Source organism: Cannabis sativa, chromosome 3, assembly GCF_029168945.1.
Source record: "Cannabis sativa cultivar Pink pepper isolate KNU-18-1 chromosome 3, ASM2916894v1, whole genome shotgun sequence".
Classification (NCBI taxonomy): Eukaryota; Viridiplantae; Streptophyta; class Magnoliopsida; order Rosales; family Cannabaceae; genus Cannabis; species Cannabis sativa.
In genome coordinates, this window is record NC_083603.1 from 58319410 (window position 1) to 58340197 (window position 20788).

General features: G+C 34.6%; 2 protein-coding genes across 2 annotated transcripts; one reads left to right on the forward strand and one right to left on the reverse strand.

Moving 5' to 3' along the window:
• Nucleotides 1–8119: 8119 nt before the first annotated feature.
• Nucleotides 8120–10369, reverse strand: LOC133035487 (uncharacterized). The gene is made up of 2 exons (XM_061111326.1): nt 9156–10369; nt 8120–9061 (listed from the first exon to the last, which is right to left on the reverse strand). Exons 1-2 carry the CDS (start codon nt 9654–9656, stop codon nt 8858–8860), a joined length of 705 nt encoding a protein of 234 aa, XP_060967309.1. The 5' UTR covers nt 9657–10369; the 3' UTR covers nt 8120–8857.
• An 8572-nt stretch (nt 10370–18941) lies between these two features.
• On the forward strand, nt 18942–20419 carry LOC115711289 (probable calcium-binding protein CML45). Its single transcript, XM_030639626.2, has one exon. The coding sequence runs from the start codon at nt 19000–19002 to the stop codon at nt 19669–19671; it is 672 nt and encodes a 223-aa protein (XP_030495486.2). The 5' UTR covers nt 18942–18999; the 3' UTR covers nt 19672–20419.
• Nucleotides 20420–20788: the final 369 nt, after the last annotated feature.

A 20788-nucleotide genomic window follows, 5' to 3' on the forward strand; every position in this document is an offset into this window, starting at 1 on the left:
TATAAGTCCTCAATCTTAGAAATCTCCTACTTGTATGGGCAAATCTGACTTAGAGTCTAAATTAGTAGTGGTGGTCCAAGAAGAATTACTCATTATATTGGTATAAATTTAAGTCTTTGACTTTAATTTTAGATTCCAAACAGAAATTTTCTTATATTTCTAATTCCAATACAGTTACACTTTCACAAGTGTTTAGTATCCATCTTCTATCATTGGTTTCAAACTGTATGGAATATGAGTTTAATATTCTGTGACCAAGATCCACTTGCACTATTCTAAGAACTCTTTGATGTAACTATACCTAAGTCATCAAAAAGACACAACCACATTTTTATTAATCTATGGCATTCGTATCTTGTTCATAGTGGTTTTGACAAGATCAATCTCTGCAAAGAGTTAATATGCCTATATCCACTGAAAGTTGTTCATCTCATTCGTAGATGGATGTACAGTCAGGGGTGGATATGAGTTTTTCGTTGAATTCTTAAAACGATCACTCTAGATTATACCTTATGCAAAGAAATTTGAAATGTTTGAAAAATTTCTAATTTCTAGCAATGGTGGAACACCATTGAGGTAAGTGGTTAAAGATCTTGCGAACTGATAGGGGTGGAGTAATAGTTAGTAGATATGCAGTTCAAAGATCATTAAATTGATTTTTGAATTATATCCAAACTTACCTCCCCAGAAATTTCGAGTTGCATGTTGATGATTAGTTACTAGTCGTTGCCTAATTCCTTCTATGGTAATACAATTTCAGAATGATGTAATGGTTGTATACTTAATGTAAATCATTACTAGATTCATGGATGACCTAATCAAAATCTTAAGAAAAGCTAGAACTGTTAACCATGGTTTGTTAGCTGTTCTAAGTGATTAGGGGTGGACCATCCCATTGTCAATAGATAAGAAAGTGTTTGTTTAAACAAATACTACTTTTCTAAGAAAAAGACTAAGTCTGAAAATAAAGTAGCAAATAAAGGAGATATTTAATTCTTGATTCCAAAAGTGTTCTATCATCTTATTTGACATATGATGATCCCACTGCCTCTGCTGTCTTGTCACAACCAAAGAGGTTAATACCATTTAGTTTTCTTAGACATAATTCACGGTACCTTGTCGTAGTGGGAGAGTTTCTAGGAACTCACCTTCTTATGAGTTTGAAGACACTAGTGATTAAAATCCATTGTGAGTTTAAATAAGTAATGGATTGTCAAGATAAGAAACTAAGAAGAAAAGCCAATAAAACTATGGTTTAATCCATTCACATGGAATAACCTAAAGTTTTCTATTACAAGGACATAAAAGGAAGTTTCGTGTATAAATCTATTCAATGGACTTAACAAAACTTCCTGTTTCTAGTATTATAGGTTTAAGTTTATCTAAACCTATGGCTTGTGGTATACGTGGTAATTACTTACTCTAATGCAAGCAACTTACTTTAGTAAGTTGCTGAAGCATTTTCTTTCTAATGGCAATCTATAGAAGCTTCTCGACTTCTAGGCATAGATTTTATTTATCTAAGGAAAAGTCTCAACTATTCCAGAAAAGATAAAGTCATGAAAGAATTTCTTAAATCAACAGTGAGAGGTCTCAGATATGCTTTAGTATGCCTTAGACTAGACACCTACTGTTGAGTGGGAGTAATGAGTAGGTATCAGATTAATCCAGGAGAAGAACATTGGAAGACAATCAAGTAAATCTTAAGATTAAGAAGAGGAACTATATGTTAGTCAATAAGGGTGTATTTAAAACTCTTAGACTACACCACATCAGATTTTGAGATTTGCCTTTGTGCTAGAAAATCTTTCTGATAAGATGGTGATTACTCTGGGGGTGGAATAGTAATTTTGGAGAAGTGTAAAAACCTATCTGAAGTCTCTAGGTCTACCAGAAAGGGACTGAATGTTAAAGTTCCAGGAAAGGTACTTATTCAGTCTAAGGAAAGTTCTATACATTTTTGGCACCATTCCAAATTGCCTTAACTACTAGTGTTATTTTCTAATTAACCAAAAGTAGTTGCCAAAGGTATAGAATCCAGTATCCCAAAAAGAGTAGACATATAGAGAGGAATTTCACATTATTAATGATTTTGTGATTAAGGAAGAGTAATGGTGGAGAAAAGGTTGTGTTTAATTCAACCATTGAGATCCTATTACGAGGAGTTTACTACTACTACACTTGATTTATGTATCAAGGTGTTGAGATTATTTGAAATGCACTTTTTGTTTTATATTAGTTCAAGTGGGAGTTTGTTGGGTTTTATGCCCTAAATAAAACTTCATTTCAATGTAATCCATTTTATTCAACATCAATAAAGAAACAGAAGTATTTTTCATTCATTTGTATGTTTTGGTTCATCTTATCAATTGCTTGTCAATTTGATTTATAAATTCATCTGAAACCCTTTTCACATACTTGATCCTGTTTATTCTGCTGTCAACACTTTGGAAAGTAAACATGACTATGTGAAAAAAGTTTCCTAGATTTATCAGACACAGGGTTTTACTGATATGATAATCTACAATAGAGTTTACTTGCATTTGGAGAAATGCTATGTTCTTTCCAGAGCATTAGTTAAAGTAAAGCTCAGGTTGGATGCATGGAGTATGCATCGGAAGGGACCGATATTGAACTTTGACCGTAATATCTATTCAAGTCAATATTGCCTAGTTGATCCTAGATCAAATGATCTTAATCCTGTTATGATTAGGCTCAATCTCAAGAGGCTATTCGTGTTCTTTGATTTGTTAGTTAAGCCTACTTTTGGGTCAGGGTGATACGTACATTTTGGGAACACGGTAGTGCAATTGAGTGGGAGCGCTAACATAAACATGGAATCTATAGCTTCTATCTGGCGAATAGTAAGTAAAGGATGATCTCCTTCGAGCTTGACCACACGAAAATAAATGGTGGAGTACTCATTTCACATAAGCTGAAATATCATTTATACGGGGTTAAGTGTTTTAAGGATAAAATACATTGTAGGGTGTAACGGTAATCTAATCCCTTTACAGTGTAGATCATTCATATAGAGGATCATTGATCAAATTAGGATTACAACAATGGATAACTAATGATGTGTCTATATGGTGGAACATATAGAGCATTCTATATACTGAGAGTGCAATTCTAAGTTCTATGCGTGGATTCAATGAATAATTAATAAGTCAGTGAATTTAGGTTATAAATTCTTGATCTGCTTATTGGAAGCTCGGTTATATAGACCCATGGTCCCCCCACTAGTTGAGATAATATTGCTTGTAAGACTCATATAATTGGTTTTGATTAATCAATTATAATTCTCAAATTAGACTATGTCTATTTGTGATTTTTTCACTAAGTAAGGGCGAAATTGTAAAGAAAGAGTTTTAGGGGCATATTTGTTAATTTTGATACTTTGTATGGTTCAATCATTAAATATGATAAATGACAATATTATTTAATAATTATTTATAGTTATTAAATAATTAGAATTGGCATTTAAATGGTTGAATTTGAACAGGGAAATTTAACTTTTTGCCCTTAATAATATACCCCATAACAAAATTTATACTCTCCCTTAATTTGTACAAATTTAGTCCATTGATTACATGAACTTCCCATTTTACCCTTTTTTTTCAAAAAAAAAAAACTGAAATTGGTCTTTCTCTCTCTCTTCCCTCTCTCTCGTGCACCACTCTCTCTCTAGAAAAAACTGAAAAATTTCTCAAAAAATTTCTCTCTGTCTGTCCCACTCTCTCGTCCCTCTCTCTCTTCCCTCTTGAATGGTTGTTTCTCGGTGGGTGTTGGTGGAAAACCGAAGTACAACCCAATATCACTCAAGAATCTTACACCATTATAATGGGTAAGTTGTGTTTTAAGCATTTTGTTTGACTTTATGTAGTTTAAAATTGTTATATGTGTGTTATTTGTTGGAACTGCTGTTTTTTTGTCTGAAATTGTTGAGATTTGGCAGATCTGGTTTTCAGTCGAAATCTGGGTTTTCCAGTGTTATCGATGATATATCGATAACTTATCGATGGTTTGTCGATGATTACACGAGGAAAGGTCAGTGATGACCATTATCGACGTTATGTCGACAGTATGTCGACATGTTATCGACATTAAGCAACCAACATATTATTTACGATTTGTCGACATTTTGTCGACTTTTTGTCGATAGCATGTCGACAAAAAGCATTTATCTTTTTTTTAGAAATTGTCGATATTTTGTCGACACCATGTCGACATTATATCGATGCAAATGAAAAAAACCATAAATAAAACATAACATAACATTAAAATAACATAAAATAAAATAACATAAAAAAACATTAAAAAAATAGAAAATAAAGTTCATAAAAAAAAACAAACATTAAATAAAACTCACCACAAGCCATAACATAACAAATTATTATTTTTTAAATTCTTTGGCTTGTGGGTGAGCCTTGAAATACTTGCATAATGTTCCAGGCTTCACCGGTTTACCGTTAAAGATGCCTAGTTTGCAACGACAGCATCCTTCGGGGAACCCTGGTGGTGGAGCCGGCCATACACCAGTTTTGCAAAAATGTGCTTCAAGTTGCTTGAACCTGAACTCGTTCCCACATCGTTCTCTTTCAAAAGCTCTATCGCCGTCAAAAACTTTCTGCATTTCAGGAGTAATTATGCCAACATCAGGCTCCTGCTTCAGCTCTTCAAGAGTTAAGATGGGGAATTTGCCTTTGTTCTTTCTTGGCGCCATATTTAGAACTTAAGAATAAGAGAAATTTTTAAGAGTAAGAGAGAAGTAGAAGACAAGAGCACTTATGAATAAGAAAGGGATTTGCTTTTATAGAGCAGTAAACATGTTGGGAATGTAGGAAAATTTAATGGTCATTAAATGTGTAACTGTACAGGTAAAACGCATGAAATGGTGTATTTGTCGACTGAATGTCGATACTATGTCGATATGATGTTGACAACATGCCAATTTAGTGACACTGCTAACTTATTTGTCGATAGCATGTCGACGTCATGTCGATAGCTTGTCGATAGGACACGTGTCTGACATGCAACGTGGCAGTTTGGAAGGGTTGTTGGGAACGTAGGTAAAATTTATTAACATTAAATGTGTAACCGTAAAACATGAAACGCATGCACTGTGTGTTTGTCGATTGAATGTCGATGGTGTGTCGATGTTATATCGATGGCGAGCATGCTTGGTGTGGTTGTCGACGTTATGTCGATATTATGTCGACAAAATGTCGACAATTAGTGTCATATTTTCTGCTGTTGTTGTTATCGACATTATGTCGATTGATATCGATATGATGTCAATTTTTTTTTGGGGTGTTTTTTCCTTTACTCACCTTGTTTGTTTGGTTTGCAATTGCAGGAGAGAAAGTGTTCCTTGTTGTATCGTACGATGGTGTTTGGTTATGTGAGAATTATAATTGGATCTACAAAGCAAATAGCAGCTTGACGTTGACAGTTACAACTGAGACAACCCTAGAAGAACTGCGACAAATTTTATATGAAAGTTGGAAGTTGATCCGGTAGCGTATGATTTAAAGTTGGAGATTTGTTCCTTGTACATGAAGGGACAAATGGTTGCGCCAGAGGTTATTAAGAGAGAACGCCAACTGAGAACGTTCTTAGAGATGAGGGCAACAATGTCAAATACAGAGTTTATGCCATTATTCGTGACCAAGGTGAGAAAAGTTGGGAATTCGGAGCCTACGCCGCCTACTAATCCTCTCCCTCGAAGTGTGGTAGGGTCTTGCGTTCCCGTAACAGATGTTGGGATTGGTGTGAATGAGGAGGTTCCGACCAATTTAGAGGTTCCGACCAATTTAGAGGTTCCAACCAATGTAGAGCAAGAACAAGAAGCGACAGGATTTCATCAGTTTGAAGAGTTCGATACAACCTTCTATAATAACGATCCTATTGTAGATTTGAATATGGACGATGAACATGATTTGGCAGTCGATGAAGCCGTAGCGGGACCTTCGTTGAGGTTAGAGTGTGTACCGAGTAACCAAGGTACACAGCGAGAACGACAACCTCGTAGTGAAAATCGCACTACACCTGGAACTAGCAGTAGTCGACAAGGCAGAACTGAAGAAAATGCTCGTCATGCAACCTTCTCAACGTTCTCCTCTTTTGAAGTTTGTACCAAGTTCAAAGCTCCCATGTGGACAAAGGAAGATATAATGGAAAATCATGAGTTAACTACTTGTTTACAACGTAAGGAAGCATGGGTGATAGAGCTTGGTAATTTTTATGAAAACAAGGAAGAACTGAGACAAGTAGTGGGTAGGTTTGCACTTAATAACAATTTTGGGTGGATGGTGAAGAAGTCATCCCCTGATGTATTGTACGTTACATGCAAGGCTCCAGATTGTAAATGGAGATTGAGGGGGAGGAAGAAGATGCATTCTGACAACTTTGAGGTCACTGTATTTCACAATGAACACACATGTAACTTGAATGCGAGACGTTCAGATCACCGTCAAGCAGCACCATGGGTAGTTGGCCACCTTATTAAGGGGAAGTACACCCAAGATGGAACTAAGTACAAGGCTAAAGACATACAGAGGGACATGTTTGACAACTATGGTATCAGTATGAGTTATGTGAAGGCGTGGAGGTGCAGGGAGATGGGACTTACGTATGCTAGGGGTACGCCTGAGTTTTCATACATGAAGCTTCCTGGGTACTTGTACATGCTGCAACAGAAGAATCCAGGTACCATTACTGACTTGTACTTAGAGGATGAGCGGTTCAAGTACTGTTTTATATCACTCGGTGCATGTAGAAGGGGCTTTCCTTTTTGTCATCCTGTTTTGAGTATCGATGGCACCTTCTTGAAGACGAAGTACGGCGGTATAATGTTAGTTGTTGTGGCATACGATGCGAACAACCAATTGTTGCCGGTTGCTTATGGTATCGTTAACAGTGAGAGTAACGACTCCTGGACATATTTCTTACAGAAGTTGAGGGTAGCAATTGACGTGGTTGAGAACTTAGTGTTTGTGTCAGATAGGCATCAAAGCATTGATCATGCTGTTGAACTCGTTTTTCCCGAAGCAGTCCACTGTGCATGCTATCACCACATTGTTATGAACGTGAACGCCAAATTCAAGACTGATGCTTTTCACAACCAAATATATAATGTTGCTTACGCATGGTTGAAGATTGAATGTGATAGAGAGTTCGAGAAGCTTAGAAAGATGAATCCGGCCATTGCTGCATATGTGTAGAGTATAGGGTTTGAGAAGTGGGCTCACCCTTATTGTTTGGGCGATAGATACAACATCATGACGAGCAACGCTGCTGAAAGCTTCAATAGTGTCATAGAAGAGTTCAGGAAATATCCAATAACTACTTTGGTTGAATTTATCAGGTTCACACTCCAATCGTGGTTCGCTGATCACCTCGAAAATGCTGACAAATGTACCACCCCTTTGGCCACGCTCTTTGAAAAAAACTTGGCAAAAATTCATGAAAATGCAAGGTACAGGCGCGTCCAACGAAATGAAGCCAATTTGTATAACGTTGGTAGGGGACCTAACGGTGAAAGAGGTGGTGATGTGAATCTAGTTGAAAGAACATGCACCTGCAGCGTGTTCACGTTATTGAAACTCCCTTGCCTTCATGCATGTGTCGCGGCATTGAAAACGAACACAAGTGTGTACACGCTTTGCTCACCTTATTATTCAAAAGAAACGTGGAGGAAGATTTACGATGATACCATCAATCTTGCTGGTGACGAGGATGATTGGGTTCTCCCAGAACACATCAAGAATATGAAAGTTGGGGTACCTGTGGAAAAGAAGCCTGTAGGTCCTCCAAGAAAAAGCAATGCTGGAAGAAGACGGGAGAACCGTTTCCGTCCGAGTGATAAAAAGGTTCTCGTACCACGAAATCCGTGGCCGTGGCGCTCACGCCACAACAGAGCAACATGCAAAGCCCGCATTTGAATATTTTAGGTTCGAAACTGGTGTAACTATGAATAATTATCGCTATTTCAGGTTCGAAACTGCTTTAAAATAATGTCGAGGTTGAATATTTTTTAAATATTTTAATTATTTTTAGGTTTAATAGTTATTTTTGTTGAATAATATCAATATTTTATATTTGAAACCACGAATAATTATCAAAATTTGAACGAAGAGAAAGTCTATATATACATAACTGTAATGTTAATTACACAAAATATACAATGTCCCAATAATTACACATATAATCAGCCGACATTTTGGTAAAATAAATCAACACACCACCGTTGACGAAACATAGCTATCCGGCCTGGCGTCACATCGGTCAATCCACGTTGCATCATGAGATGCTCCACATACTCAATGCAATAGACGCCACAATCACTACTAAATGCAAAATAAAATGTAAAGTCAGTCTAACGTAAAACATATTTTAATACTATAGTACTTTTTTATCGCTATGTACCTGGTTGTTGCCTTCTGAACTAAGTCGTGAGTGGCTCGAGTCGAATGCATTTTTGGAAGCACCGTGATGTCCCTGTTAGTTAACACCATGATCTGGTTGTTACGTGGAAATTCCCCAGTTGCAAGGATTAGCGAGGGCAGCAGTTCTTCCCAAGTCTTCGGGATGGGTTCCATGGCGGTCCAATGACAGACGCTGGAATCACAGTCGTAGACATTAATTTTCCACAGCTCTATGTCAACTTCAACTGTGACCCAGTGCCTTGCCTCGGGAAGATGCAGAATGAAATAAATATACTCGTTACCCCTCCATCTCTCAAAGACTTGGGACTGTAATTACGGAGAACAACGAAACAATTAACAAACCCTAATAATCCTCCCAAACAATTAACAATTGAAGTTATAATCATAGTTCAACATTTAAAATCTTACTAAAACAATACCTTATGAACCCCTCTGCAGTAGTCCAGGATATAATCCTCCCACACAAAGTTTCTCCTCGGACCCTTGTGGTTCGTCCATGCACTGCTGATCATGGTGGTCACGAATGTGGAGAGAATGACACCCTTCTGAGGAAATGTCAGTGGATAGTCGGTGCGTCGCCTCCTCAGCATATGCATTGCTGCATCTATATGCTGCATATAAAGGGAAATGTCAATTAGACAAAAAAATATATTAATTGCACATAAAGTTGTAAAGTGAAGTAATAATATAAAATACTTTACTTACGTCATCTGTAAGCCATTCCTTTGGTGTGAGCATTATCCAAAAGAATGATGGACCGTAATCACCACTTCTCAAATCCCGAAGTCGGTGGTTCGGAATGAGTCCAACACACCACTTTCGGAAAGTAACTAACAATTTCCCATCCGGTGGCTCCAGGGGATCAAAAGTCGAAGATGGCCTATGTCTCCTCTTCATCTCCGTGTAGTCACCGAACCATACAGGAGGATTTCTCTTCCTCTTCCGACTCTTAACCACTGCAGGTTGTGCCTCTATCGATAGAATCTCACCCTGTGACTCGGTGTCATGTACATGGATAACACCTGTATCGATGGGAGTCGCTGGAGCTCCCTCATAAGGATCGTACCCGTCGGGGAAGACCTCCTCCTCTTCTACTGGGGGTGATGCAGCTGGTGGTGGGGTAGATGGATCTGCTGGGGCCTCCGGTGCTGAAGCTGCCGTTGGCGGACGATTCAACATGGCCAATATGTCTCTGAGCTGCTCCATAATTACGTTCTGACCACCCTTCAGCTCTACATGGCTGGTCTCGTATGCCTTCTTCAGCTCGACATGAGCAGCATACAGACCCTGAGTGTCAGCCTCGACCCTATCCAACCTCGCCACTAAATCAGTGTACTCAGCACCACGAACGCCTGATGAAGATGGTGCACTGGGCTGAGGATTGGGCTGAGGTTCTGAACCAGTGGCCTGAAAAAATATATACTAAAAAAATACCGTAAGCATACGATAATTCCACAATGTAACAAATATCACAAAACAAAAACAATAAAAAATCAAGACATAAAAAAAAAGTTCCAAAAATTGGTACCTGAGTGTCTGTTTCCTGAGTGTCTGGTACCTGAGTCTCTGGTACCTGACTACCTGCCTCAGCCTCTGTGTCATCCACACCATCATCAACCAGGTTCTCCACACCATCGTAAGATATGGTCCTCAGAAATGCCTCCTCCTCTGTCCGTGGAAGTAGCCCCTTCACCACTTCAAGATTCTGTTTATGGTTCAAAAAATATCAAAATAGAACCATTTAGCATTTATTACAAGCATTTATGTTAAATAATTATTCTGAACATAAGTGAAATTCATACCCGTCTAGAAAATAATGCGCTGACGTCTTTCTTCCCAATATCACCCTTGCTCGTCCAACTAAGCATCCTGGGAAACCGAATCACGTGATTCGTGCCATACCTCTTCCCAACCTCCAAAATGGCCTCGTACGCCCATTATTGTACTGCAAGTGCGAAGCCATATGCTGTGTATTTGCACTCGTGCTGAACATCCGAACTCAGCTTCTTTTCGTAGTTGGCCTTCTGTTTCAACATGTCTTTTTGAAGCGAGTGCATGAGTCTGACAAATGAGTGCTTCCCCCAAGGAATCCGGAAGAAGAACTCGAGGTCTTCGACATATCTAAGTATGTGAGGCGTAATCAGCGTGTTTGCCTCGCGGCCCAGAAGCACTGACTCCACAAACAAGCACAAGTTGAGCTTGTACAAGTCTTCCGGGTTCTGACAGTTGGTGAACCTATCTTGGAGTGCTTCTGTCTTCACACTATCAGACCGGTTGAAATATTTGTTGATCAATCGGTCTGACCCTGAGCGAGCAAGCTGCGCAGCCTTCTCCTCTTCTGTTGGCCCCGAGGAGAAGTCCAGGCCTGTAATGAGTGCAAACTCCAACACTCTGAATCTGACCTCCTTCCGACCAACGTAAAACCGCATCCTCAACTCCTCCTGGGCATCTACCTTCATTTTGTGGAGCATAAGCTGGTGAAATAACACCGAGGAGAACGTCAATGGTACGGCATTCCAAAAGCTGTCGAAACGGCTTTCCTTCGCCGTGTTATTCAAGTTGTACTCCTCAAACAGAGACTTTATTTCATAATCGTTTTAGAAGTTCATATTTAGGGTGTTAATCAACATACTTGTGAGTAGATCTAAGATCCTGGTAAAATAATTTCCAACACTTGTAGACTAGGAGTGTTCGAAAGAACACTGATACCACGTATAATTTCCTTGTGTCAATTGATTTTAATTTCTGGTATTTTATTTCTAGTTCTGCTTTGTTTCTGCAAAATTATGTTCTACGGCGACATAATTATATTCTGTTGCTGCAGACTGTTAAAGTTTAATTATTACTATTATTCTATAATAATTATTGGCATTTGCAAAAACTCAATTTTTTTACTATTGAATGGTTGTGATTAATTTAGAAATTAAAGAAAAATAAATAATAATTAAGTTATAACCTAATAGTTACCTAATAATTTATTTCCTTATAAAACTTTAACGAACATTTATTATATTTTAAAATTAAATTATTTATAATTATTAATTAATTTTTTGTAATTATATATAAACATATAATTTTACTATACATATAACTTTAATTTTAAATTATTACACTTAATTATTTAATTTTTTTATTTAAATATTTAAAAAGTAAAAAGTGAAATATGTTCAATGTATTTTCCCAAAAAAAAAAAATGGCTAAACTCCTCCATCCTTTTTTTTTTCTTCAATAAGTAGTCATTTACTCAAAAAACCAAACCAAAGTCAGAAAACAAAGTCCAGCTCTCCTACAAAACGAAGCAACCTCAAACTCTAATAGAAAAACTCCTCCTTGTTTTGTACATAATTAAATGACCCTTTCACTTGAAGACCTTTCGCTGGTAATCCCTTATGCCTATCAATCACAAAATGGATTAAAACTAGAATGAGATTATTAGGGATATTTAATTGGTAGGGAGGAAGAGCAACCCTTTTCGATATGCAACTCCTTCATTTACAAGTGTCTCGAGAGACGGAGAGAGAGAGTAGTACAGGTTTGGGTGAGGTCATTTGTATAGCTTATGGGTTATGGAGAAGAAAACCGATGGTGTAGTATTACCCATAATATTGACCAAAAGTTTAAAAGTGTTTTAAGACTAAGCAACAAAATAGTGTAGTATTGTAGGTAGAATTATTACTCTAGTGCAATGGTATTTGAACATATACAACTTAGCCTTCAACTTGAGGCATTATACTTAGTTCTTCTAGTTGTAAAAAAATAATTTAATATCATTTAAAAATAATCAATTATTTAAAAATTTATTATACAAGAAGAGAATTCTAATTTGTGTAAAAATAAGTCTAATTTTTATATATAAAAAAATAAATAAAATTTCATTGTAAATATTATAATTAAATGACTTAACTCTTAAAATAAGGACATTTTACAATTTTATATACATTATTCTAATTAATTACAAAATATGCGCGAAAAAAAAAACTTATTACCATTTTCTCATATATTTTATTATTAATAATTTTTAAAACATTAATATAATAAACATAAGGATAAGATATTACAAAATAATATTACAAACATTAATTATATTAATCTATTTATGGTAATTATTTTAATCATTAATTATTTATATTATTTAATGATTAAAATGTATGGTTTCATGTAATAAGTTTGCAAAATGTATAAGTTTTAAAAATATATTTTTTTTTGGCACATTTTTTGTAATTATATTGTTTTCGTTGTACATTTATGAAAAAAGCCCTTAAAATAATTATAGAAGAGATTTATAAAAAAAACAAATTATTTATAAATATTAATTGATAAAAGAGGTGTTGTTAAATATTCAAGTAATTATCTTAAGAAAATAGTTAATTATAATTAATTGATAGTAAAAAAAGAAATTTTTATTTATTAGTAACCTGCTATTACAGGTAAAAAAATTGTAACCATAATGGTTACAATAATATGATTCTTTTCTTTTTCTTGTGAATTTGGTAGTTATATTGTTCTTTAGCCTTAGAATCTTCTTTAGAAGTTCAACCTTATATTCTCTTTCGTATGGACTTGTTGTGGTATGCTAAACAATTTTTTTTTTTTTTTTGCCTTGTTGAAGGTATTACTTTGTTTGCAACGCTAATGTATGGACAAGAAGAAGAAGGAAAAAACAAACAAAAAAAATAAGGCTACAACTATTAACGAATAGAAAAGAAACTTCTATCAACACAAAAACAATCCTCACTGCCTACATGACATCAATAGTTATATTTTTCTACTAAAACCTTAAATTATCAAAACAAATTGAAAAAACTCTCATATGGACCGCAATTGAATGCACATATCTCTCCACAGAACATACACCCACACAACATTTACTTTAAAGCTAGTCGCATTTTATTCAAAGACGACAATATAATAGCCAAAGAAACAACAACTCTTTCCATTGTCTAGTGCCCCTATAATTAGAACATATTTTCATCAATTAAAAATAAGTAATAATGTTGGCTTTAAAAACAAACAAAATAAATAAATAAATAAATAAATAGAAATACTTCAGAAACATACGTCTACACATATTTGACCATTTGTGTAAGCAACTCTCATAAGTTGTATCACATATATACCACAATCATAATCTACATTGCTTCTTATGAAACGGCTTTTGCATAATAATAAACTTCTCAAACTTGAAACTCCTACCAAGATGTATGCTAAAAGCATTAGGAAACGCTAAATCCAATATCACAAGCTGCAAAACAGGTTAAGTAAAAAAAAAAATGTTAATGAAACAAATAAGCTGAATTATAACTTCTCCAATTCAATACTCACAAATCACTGATAATTTCCAATCCTAACGCAGGAGTCACCACACGGAGGTCATCATAAACATATACACTTTCATCAACAATACTAACAATAGCTAATAACCAATGACGCATTGCTATAAGAGGCATAAATATCTACACAATACAAATAAATATTAAATGTTAGATTGATTCACTTAAATGGTATGAAAAATATAACAAGAAAAAAAAAGTAAAATCCAAAGAGTACCTTCTCACAAACTGATATATCCCCAACCCATCTTCGCAGATTAGTAGGATCTTTAATTACATCTTCTTCAACATAGGGTCTCTGACATAATATTCAAAGATTTATATAATCTCAATCTAAAACCATTTACTATCTATAATTGACGAAAAAAAATTAACACTAACAACTAATAGAAATACTCGTTGCTATAAACCGAAATTTCATGGAATGCCCTCTTAGCTTAGCCTCATAGTCACACTGTAAATCTACTACCATGTTCACCACCTACAAAATTATTTATCAAACAATAGGTAAGAATAAAATAAAAAATTAAAGCAATACTTTGAGCCAATATTTATTCAACGAACCCTTGTCCCGATCAATGTATTAACATTCAGTGATAGAAAGTCTTCTCTCCGGCCCACGACTCTTTCACTCAAATATAAAATTTTCCTACAAAAGGAAAACACAAAAATAATTAAAGTAACACAATTATTGTTGACAAATTAAGTTACAAACATAATTCTTAATAAGAGATAATAGTAATTACTTACCTACAACTTAGTGAGCTGTCAAATATATATTTAGTCACAACTTCTTCGCAAGAAGAAAATGAGGACTCTCTAATAAAACAGAGTGTCGAACAAACTATTGGATACAACGCAGAAATTTCTGAAAACTTACGGTGCTCATCGCTTCTCTCACAAGCCAATTTTACTTTGCCATCCTAATATCTATATATATAAATTTTAACACATTTACACACACTACTAAAATGTATATTTATACAAGAAAAAGAATAAAATAAAAATAATTACCCACTTACCAATGCAGACAACTCAAACTGAGGAATATCATATAAGTTTAAATCAAATCCAGAACCACCATGAATAGCTACTAACTCTTTCTCTTCCTTAACATATGGATCAGAACATCCATATCCTCGCGCAAATCTCGTTTCATTTGATATTGACTCCTTATCTTTTGTTGTTACTAACACCTTAGATTTGAACAACCCCCCTTCCATATAGTCTCCATCATTCGTCTCGAAACAATTCCATTCATCCAACATTGATGATTCCTTTTTAAATGACACTTCTTTATTCTTCCCACTGTCTTCAAACTGAACATTGTCATCACCAATGCAATACTTTTTACCATAACTAACATTCAAACTATTTTCATCTACTTTATTTACAATTATTTTTTCATCTTTCACATTAGGTATAATCGAAACATCAAGATCACTACTGCTAAATCCTACAATATCTTCTACAAATTTCAAAAATTCACCATTTTTCGTAGAAGGGTCCATATGACTACATAATTTCAAGTTCACCGAATCTTCAAATAATGCAACTGATGTTTTCAATAACACATCTGTAACGTCCCCGCTTCAAGCCTCCATTGGGCCCTTACACCCACGGAATGAATGGCTCTTATACACGAGTACGTCACTCTGGCTGCTTCATGGATCGATGACTGACCCTACAGACCAACACGAGTGTTTCCAGCGTGCTTTGTCCTCACTCGCACGCTTCCTGGGAAAACTTCCCAGGAGGTCACCCATCCTGAAATTGCTCCCAGGTCAAGCACGCTTAACTGTGGAGTTCTTTCGTGATGGGCTACCGAAAAACAAGATGCACCTTGTTGACATAGGTAGTACCAATCAATCCATTTAAGCCCTCTTTAACTGTGTAGTCCCATACCTACACAGTCTCAGAATCATCCCACTTGACCTTCCCCAGGCGGTGTGAGATTGCACAGCTTACCCGGTGTTTCCCCTTACGGATCACGGGATTACTGACTGTCACAACATCATCAGACTTGCAACAATCTTCATGAAAACGATAAGATCATAGACACAACACATGTTTGACCTTATAAGTGACACCTTCTGACGTAACTCTTCAACTTTGCGACTCTGCTCAGAAATTTTTTTTTATCAAATCTAACAATTTCTTATTATCCATCTCGACCTACACACAACTGTGACACCAAACAATAAATTTTAAAAACAACACGACAACCAAAAAAATTATTAGTCAACACAACTAAAGAAGAATTAACATAAAAATGTCCATTATTTAGTTAAATAATTTCTTATTGGAATATAGATTGTTTTTTTCTCTTGATCATAACTTTATTAAATTCCAAGTTCTAATAGAAATGTCTCCAAAATAAAAATAAAAAATTCAAAGTGTTATATGGCTTAATATGTAATATATAAATTTGTGTAAACATCATTGTGGAGCAAAAGTATTTCTTTGTCTCACACTTTACTTCAATATGTTGAATTTTTACATTAGTCTAGTAGATGTTATGTTAGTTGGTTCCTAAAGCTTATGTCAATAAAGTTAGTTGTTATGTTCAACATATTCTCAATTATTGTCAGTATTAAAAATAAAGTTCAAAATAGTATAATGTACACACAAATAAAACAATATGCATGTAAATCACTGTTGAAGTACTACACCAAAATATACTAAAATTTCTCATTGAAAAAAAAAAAAAAAGAAAGAAAGCAATTGAAAATATACCAAAATTAGATATAACCGTAGGAGTTTAATTATAATTGTTTTTATAATTGATTAAGATTTTTAAGAGAAAACAAAAAATTGAAAGTAAAAAAAAAGAGAAACTTTAAGAATAAAATATAGAAACATTTATTAAAGTTTTTAGGAAAGCGACACAAAATATCAGATAACAACACATAAGTCGCTCATCCCCAGTTGATCGTCATCATGACGAGCTGCTCTGAATTTGAGTACTTCCACCGATACGACGTCGTTTCGGTTGCTGCTTTCCAAGTCGCCACTGAGTTGGATATGTAGCTCAGCCGCGTTGATTTCTGACTCGAAGAAAATTGACGTAGAAGAGAGCAATGACGAGGAAGAAGAAGAAGAGGAGGACGAGTACTCTCCGCAGGAAACTCAATCTTTCGGCTCAGAAATGTGGGTTTTATGTTTCTTATCTTTTAGTTTTTGTTCCTTTTTTTCAGGTTCTTCAAATCTGGATTTTAAAATTTCTTTTTGTTTTCTTGAAATATTTTTTAAGAGATTAATGTGTTCTGTAATGATATTATGCGATGGTATTCATGGTCGATATTTCTATAATCTATAAGTTATATAAATGTAGTAAACTTTGAATAAATTGAAATAAGAATGAATCAAAATGAAATTACAAAAAAAAAAATGCACTAACCTTCACCGGAGAAGACGGTCTGGGCGGAATTGAAGAGAATGACTTCTCGTTTTCTTTTCCCTGAACTAATTTTCCATTTTAATAATCATTTATAATTATTCTTTTTAATACTTTATGTTTAGCCAGATGGACTAATGAAATAATAATTAAGGGTATATATGAATGCTTCGATATTGGCCAAATCAACTAAATAATAATAATAAAGTGTCTATCAGTATATCCAACTTTGACTAATTCAAATCCAATTTTAATTCAATACACTACAATCTACAATAACTTTCTAAAATTTTCTTATGTGGACCAATTATACTACACGATAGTGGAACTATTAATGAGTCTCTTTTATGGGTGTCTATTAAACAATTTTCCTACTACTTTTATTTTTTTAGAATAATTAATGTAAGAGTATTTTTTACTTTGTTAACTCAGAATAATTAATGTCAATTTTTTAAAGAACTAATGTTTGTTTTATTATTGCTATCTAATATAGAAAACTGAAAAAAAAAAAAAAAATCTAAAAGAAAACAAATTTGACAAAATAAAAATATAAATTTACAATAACAAAAAAAAAAAAAAAAAAAAAAAAAACCTAAACAAAAAATCTTGGTGTGTTACACTACTGGAAGTGATTATAAAAAAATAACGTTAATTGTTTTTTTTTATTATTTAAAACAACTTAATTTAAATAAAGGTGATGATAAAATGATTTGATCTAAAAACTAATTTTACTAATAAATAAACTTGAAAGGTATTAAATTGTGAAAACTTTTTTTTTTTTTTTTACATACAAAATTATGGCATAAATTTATAATTTTTTTTTTTTTTTTTTTGAAACTGAGGAAGATTTCCATTAAGGCGCAAAGTCTAAAAAGTCAAGAGACAATACAAACAAAACTAAATACCATAGGTAAATCGGGACACCAAGGGCTCGTTTGGAATGCCGTATTAGGTCGTATTGTATTGTATTGTATTATATTAAATTGTATTTTATGCAATATTTTTATGTAAAACTATATGTGGTATTAACTTTTATGGACACCTAAATATATAATATTTTAGTATAAATTAAAGTTTAACATAGTATTATAAAAATATGATATATAATCCAATTTAATATAATACAATACAATACAATACGACCTAATACGGCGTTCCAAACGAGCCCCAAGTATAGAGGTTATCTAAGGATAAAACCAATTTAACAAGAGCATGAGCAGTAGTATTGTGCTTTCTATTACAATGGTGAAGGAATTATGAAAATCCTTTTTTATGTTGGGCCTTCAATTTCTGACGAAAATCACATCAATGAGATTTCCAAGGAACTCGGTGATAAAGTAAATAAACATTGACCAAACCTTGTGCCACTTACGCACAACTCCTAATAATTTTTCCATGTCATATCCACGAAGTTTCTATGATTTTTACCAATTCAGTAACATAAATAAATAATAATGATAATGAACTTCAATTAATGAGAAACTATTATTATTAATGTAGTGGGAGGGTACCTGATTTATTTATATATTATCATTATCTTAATAATATTATTATTTGGAAAGACTTATTAGCTCAAAATATATTATTATAATTTTGCATGACCCCCTGAACCAAGTCCACTCTAGAAAATAAAGTAGAGTAACAAGAAATGTTGTTATTTTCACTATGTACTTTCCACTTCTTTTACAAAAGGACTTGGTCCATTTGTCAATGCATTATGTATATATTATATATACCACTAATAATTAATGTATTTAACGTGCATGCATTATATAACACACTTGCTACTATACTCTTATATACCAAGTAACTAATCATCGCTATGGTGATGAAAGTATTCATGGCCAAATATCTCAAAGATTATAATATCCTATTTACTAGATTAATGATGATGAGCTTTGTCATAATGGTCGGAGACTTTGTTTCAATTCTAAGGTATATTCTAAATCTAATTCGCTGTTTCATTTGTTCTAATAACATGGAATATTATGAGAAGCAATTATCCATATTGGATCAAATGGTAGCAACAAAAGCTATGCTACTTAATAAGACGACTATGTATGATGATGATGATGATGATGATGATGATGGTCAAGAAGTAGCAGCAAAAACTCATCCAAATAATAATAAACTTGTTCGTTTTGGTGATGCAAAAAGTGAAGACACCAAAATGTATTTAGGAGATGTGAAAAGGATCATGATGGAGGAATTAGAACTGCTAGAGAGTAGTGATGGTGGGGAAACAGAAGAAGGAGATGATGGTGGTGAGGAAGTGAAGTGGGAAGAACTGAGAGAAGCATTTGGTGTGTTTGATGAGAACAGAGATGGGTTTATTGATGCAAAGGAAGTGAAGAAGGTTCTATTTGAATTGGGAATTATGGAACCTTCTGAAGCCGAATGTCAAGCCATGATCACAACTTTTGATAAAAATCAAGACGGCAAGATAAATTTTGAGGAATTTCTCGAAATAATTGCAGCGGATGCCATTCACTAAATGGATCGCTAATCCTTTTTTCTATTATTTTTTTATCATGGCTTTCTAAGATTTTTCTCCTTGTAGTAGCTTTCGTTACCTTTTTCTTTTTAATTAAATCGGAGCATGGTTATACACGTACGTAAATAAAAAAGGAAAAGCCATCATGTTAGGGTTCTAGGGTTTCCATCGTTTCACCACAGCCGCCTCTTCGCAGATGACGGCGGCGGCGGTGCACGGTCCTCGCTCTTCGCAGACGACGGCGGTGCACGGTTCTTCCCCTTCGCAGACGACCATGGCAGAGATGGTGTAATTAAGTTCCTCATTCCCAATCGTAGCTGACGGCAGAGACGTGCCTTCCTTCCCAATCGTAGTTGACAGCAGAGACGGATCTTCTTTCTCACAGTCGTCAACGACGGCGGTGCTAGGGTTGTTGTCGTGTTCTTCAACGTGGTGGATGAATTTATTAGTTGGTTTTAGATCATTTGTTTAAAGGAAAGATTACTCTTTTTAGTTTTTGTTTCTATTGCTTATTTTATTTATTTGCTGTTTTTAGGTTATTTCCAATTAATGTTTTATGGGATTAGAATTTTTAGTTTTATGTATTGAAACTAATTAAGTTTTTCCATTAGTCTTGTCTTTTGACATGGTTTTTTAGTTTCTCTTATTCGTCTTGTCTTTTGACATGGTTCTACAGTTTCTCTCTTTGGTTTTGGCTTATTGGTTTCTGGCGTTAGTTACTGGTTCTTGGTCTGAGTTCGTTCGGGTCTCCATGGCATCGAGTAGTTATCAGCTGTGGAGGCTTGAACTCCCAACAAGAACCAACACAACACCAAAATAAACACACAATGATCAAGAACACAATCAACCATAAACCAGCAACTTAAAACCAGTGAACAACTTAAAGAAAGCAGTAAAAGAACACATAGAACTTACGTGGTTGGGCTACATAATCAAGGTGATCATGAGCTTAATCCACGGGAGAAAGTAGCCTTAATCATGGCTGTGGTGATGAGTTTTATTAATCTGAACAGAGGTACAAAACCAGGGATTAAAACCCTTGAACAAATGGAGTCTTGCTCCTTACAAAGTGTCAATCGAGTGACTCTCTCTCAAACACAAGAGAGGTCAATTACAG

What these genes read in the sequence shown, in the direction of transcription:
- LOC133035487 (XM_061111326.1), bottom strand. Translation starts at nt 9,656, where the DNA reads ATGGAGCAGCTCAGAGACATATTGGCCATGTTGAATCGTCCGCCAACG. An exon ending in AGGAATGGCTTACAGATGAC is followed by an intron (nt 9,062 to 9,155) that starts GTAAGTAAAGTA and finishes CTTTATATGCAG; the next exon opens with CATATAGATGCAGCAATGCA.
- LOC115711289 (XM_030639626.2), top strand. Translation starts at nt 19,000, where the DNA reads ATGGTGATGAAAGTATTCATGGCCAAATATCTCAAAGATTATAATATC.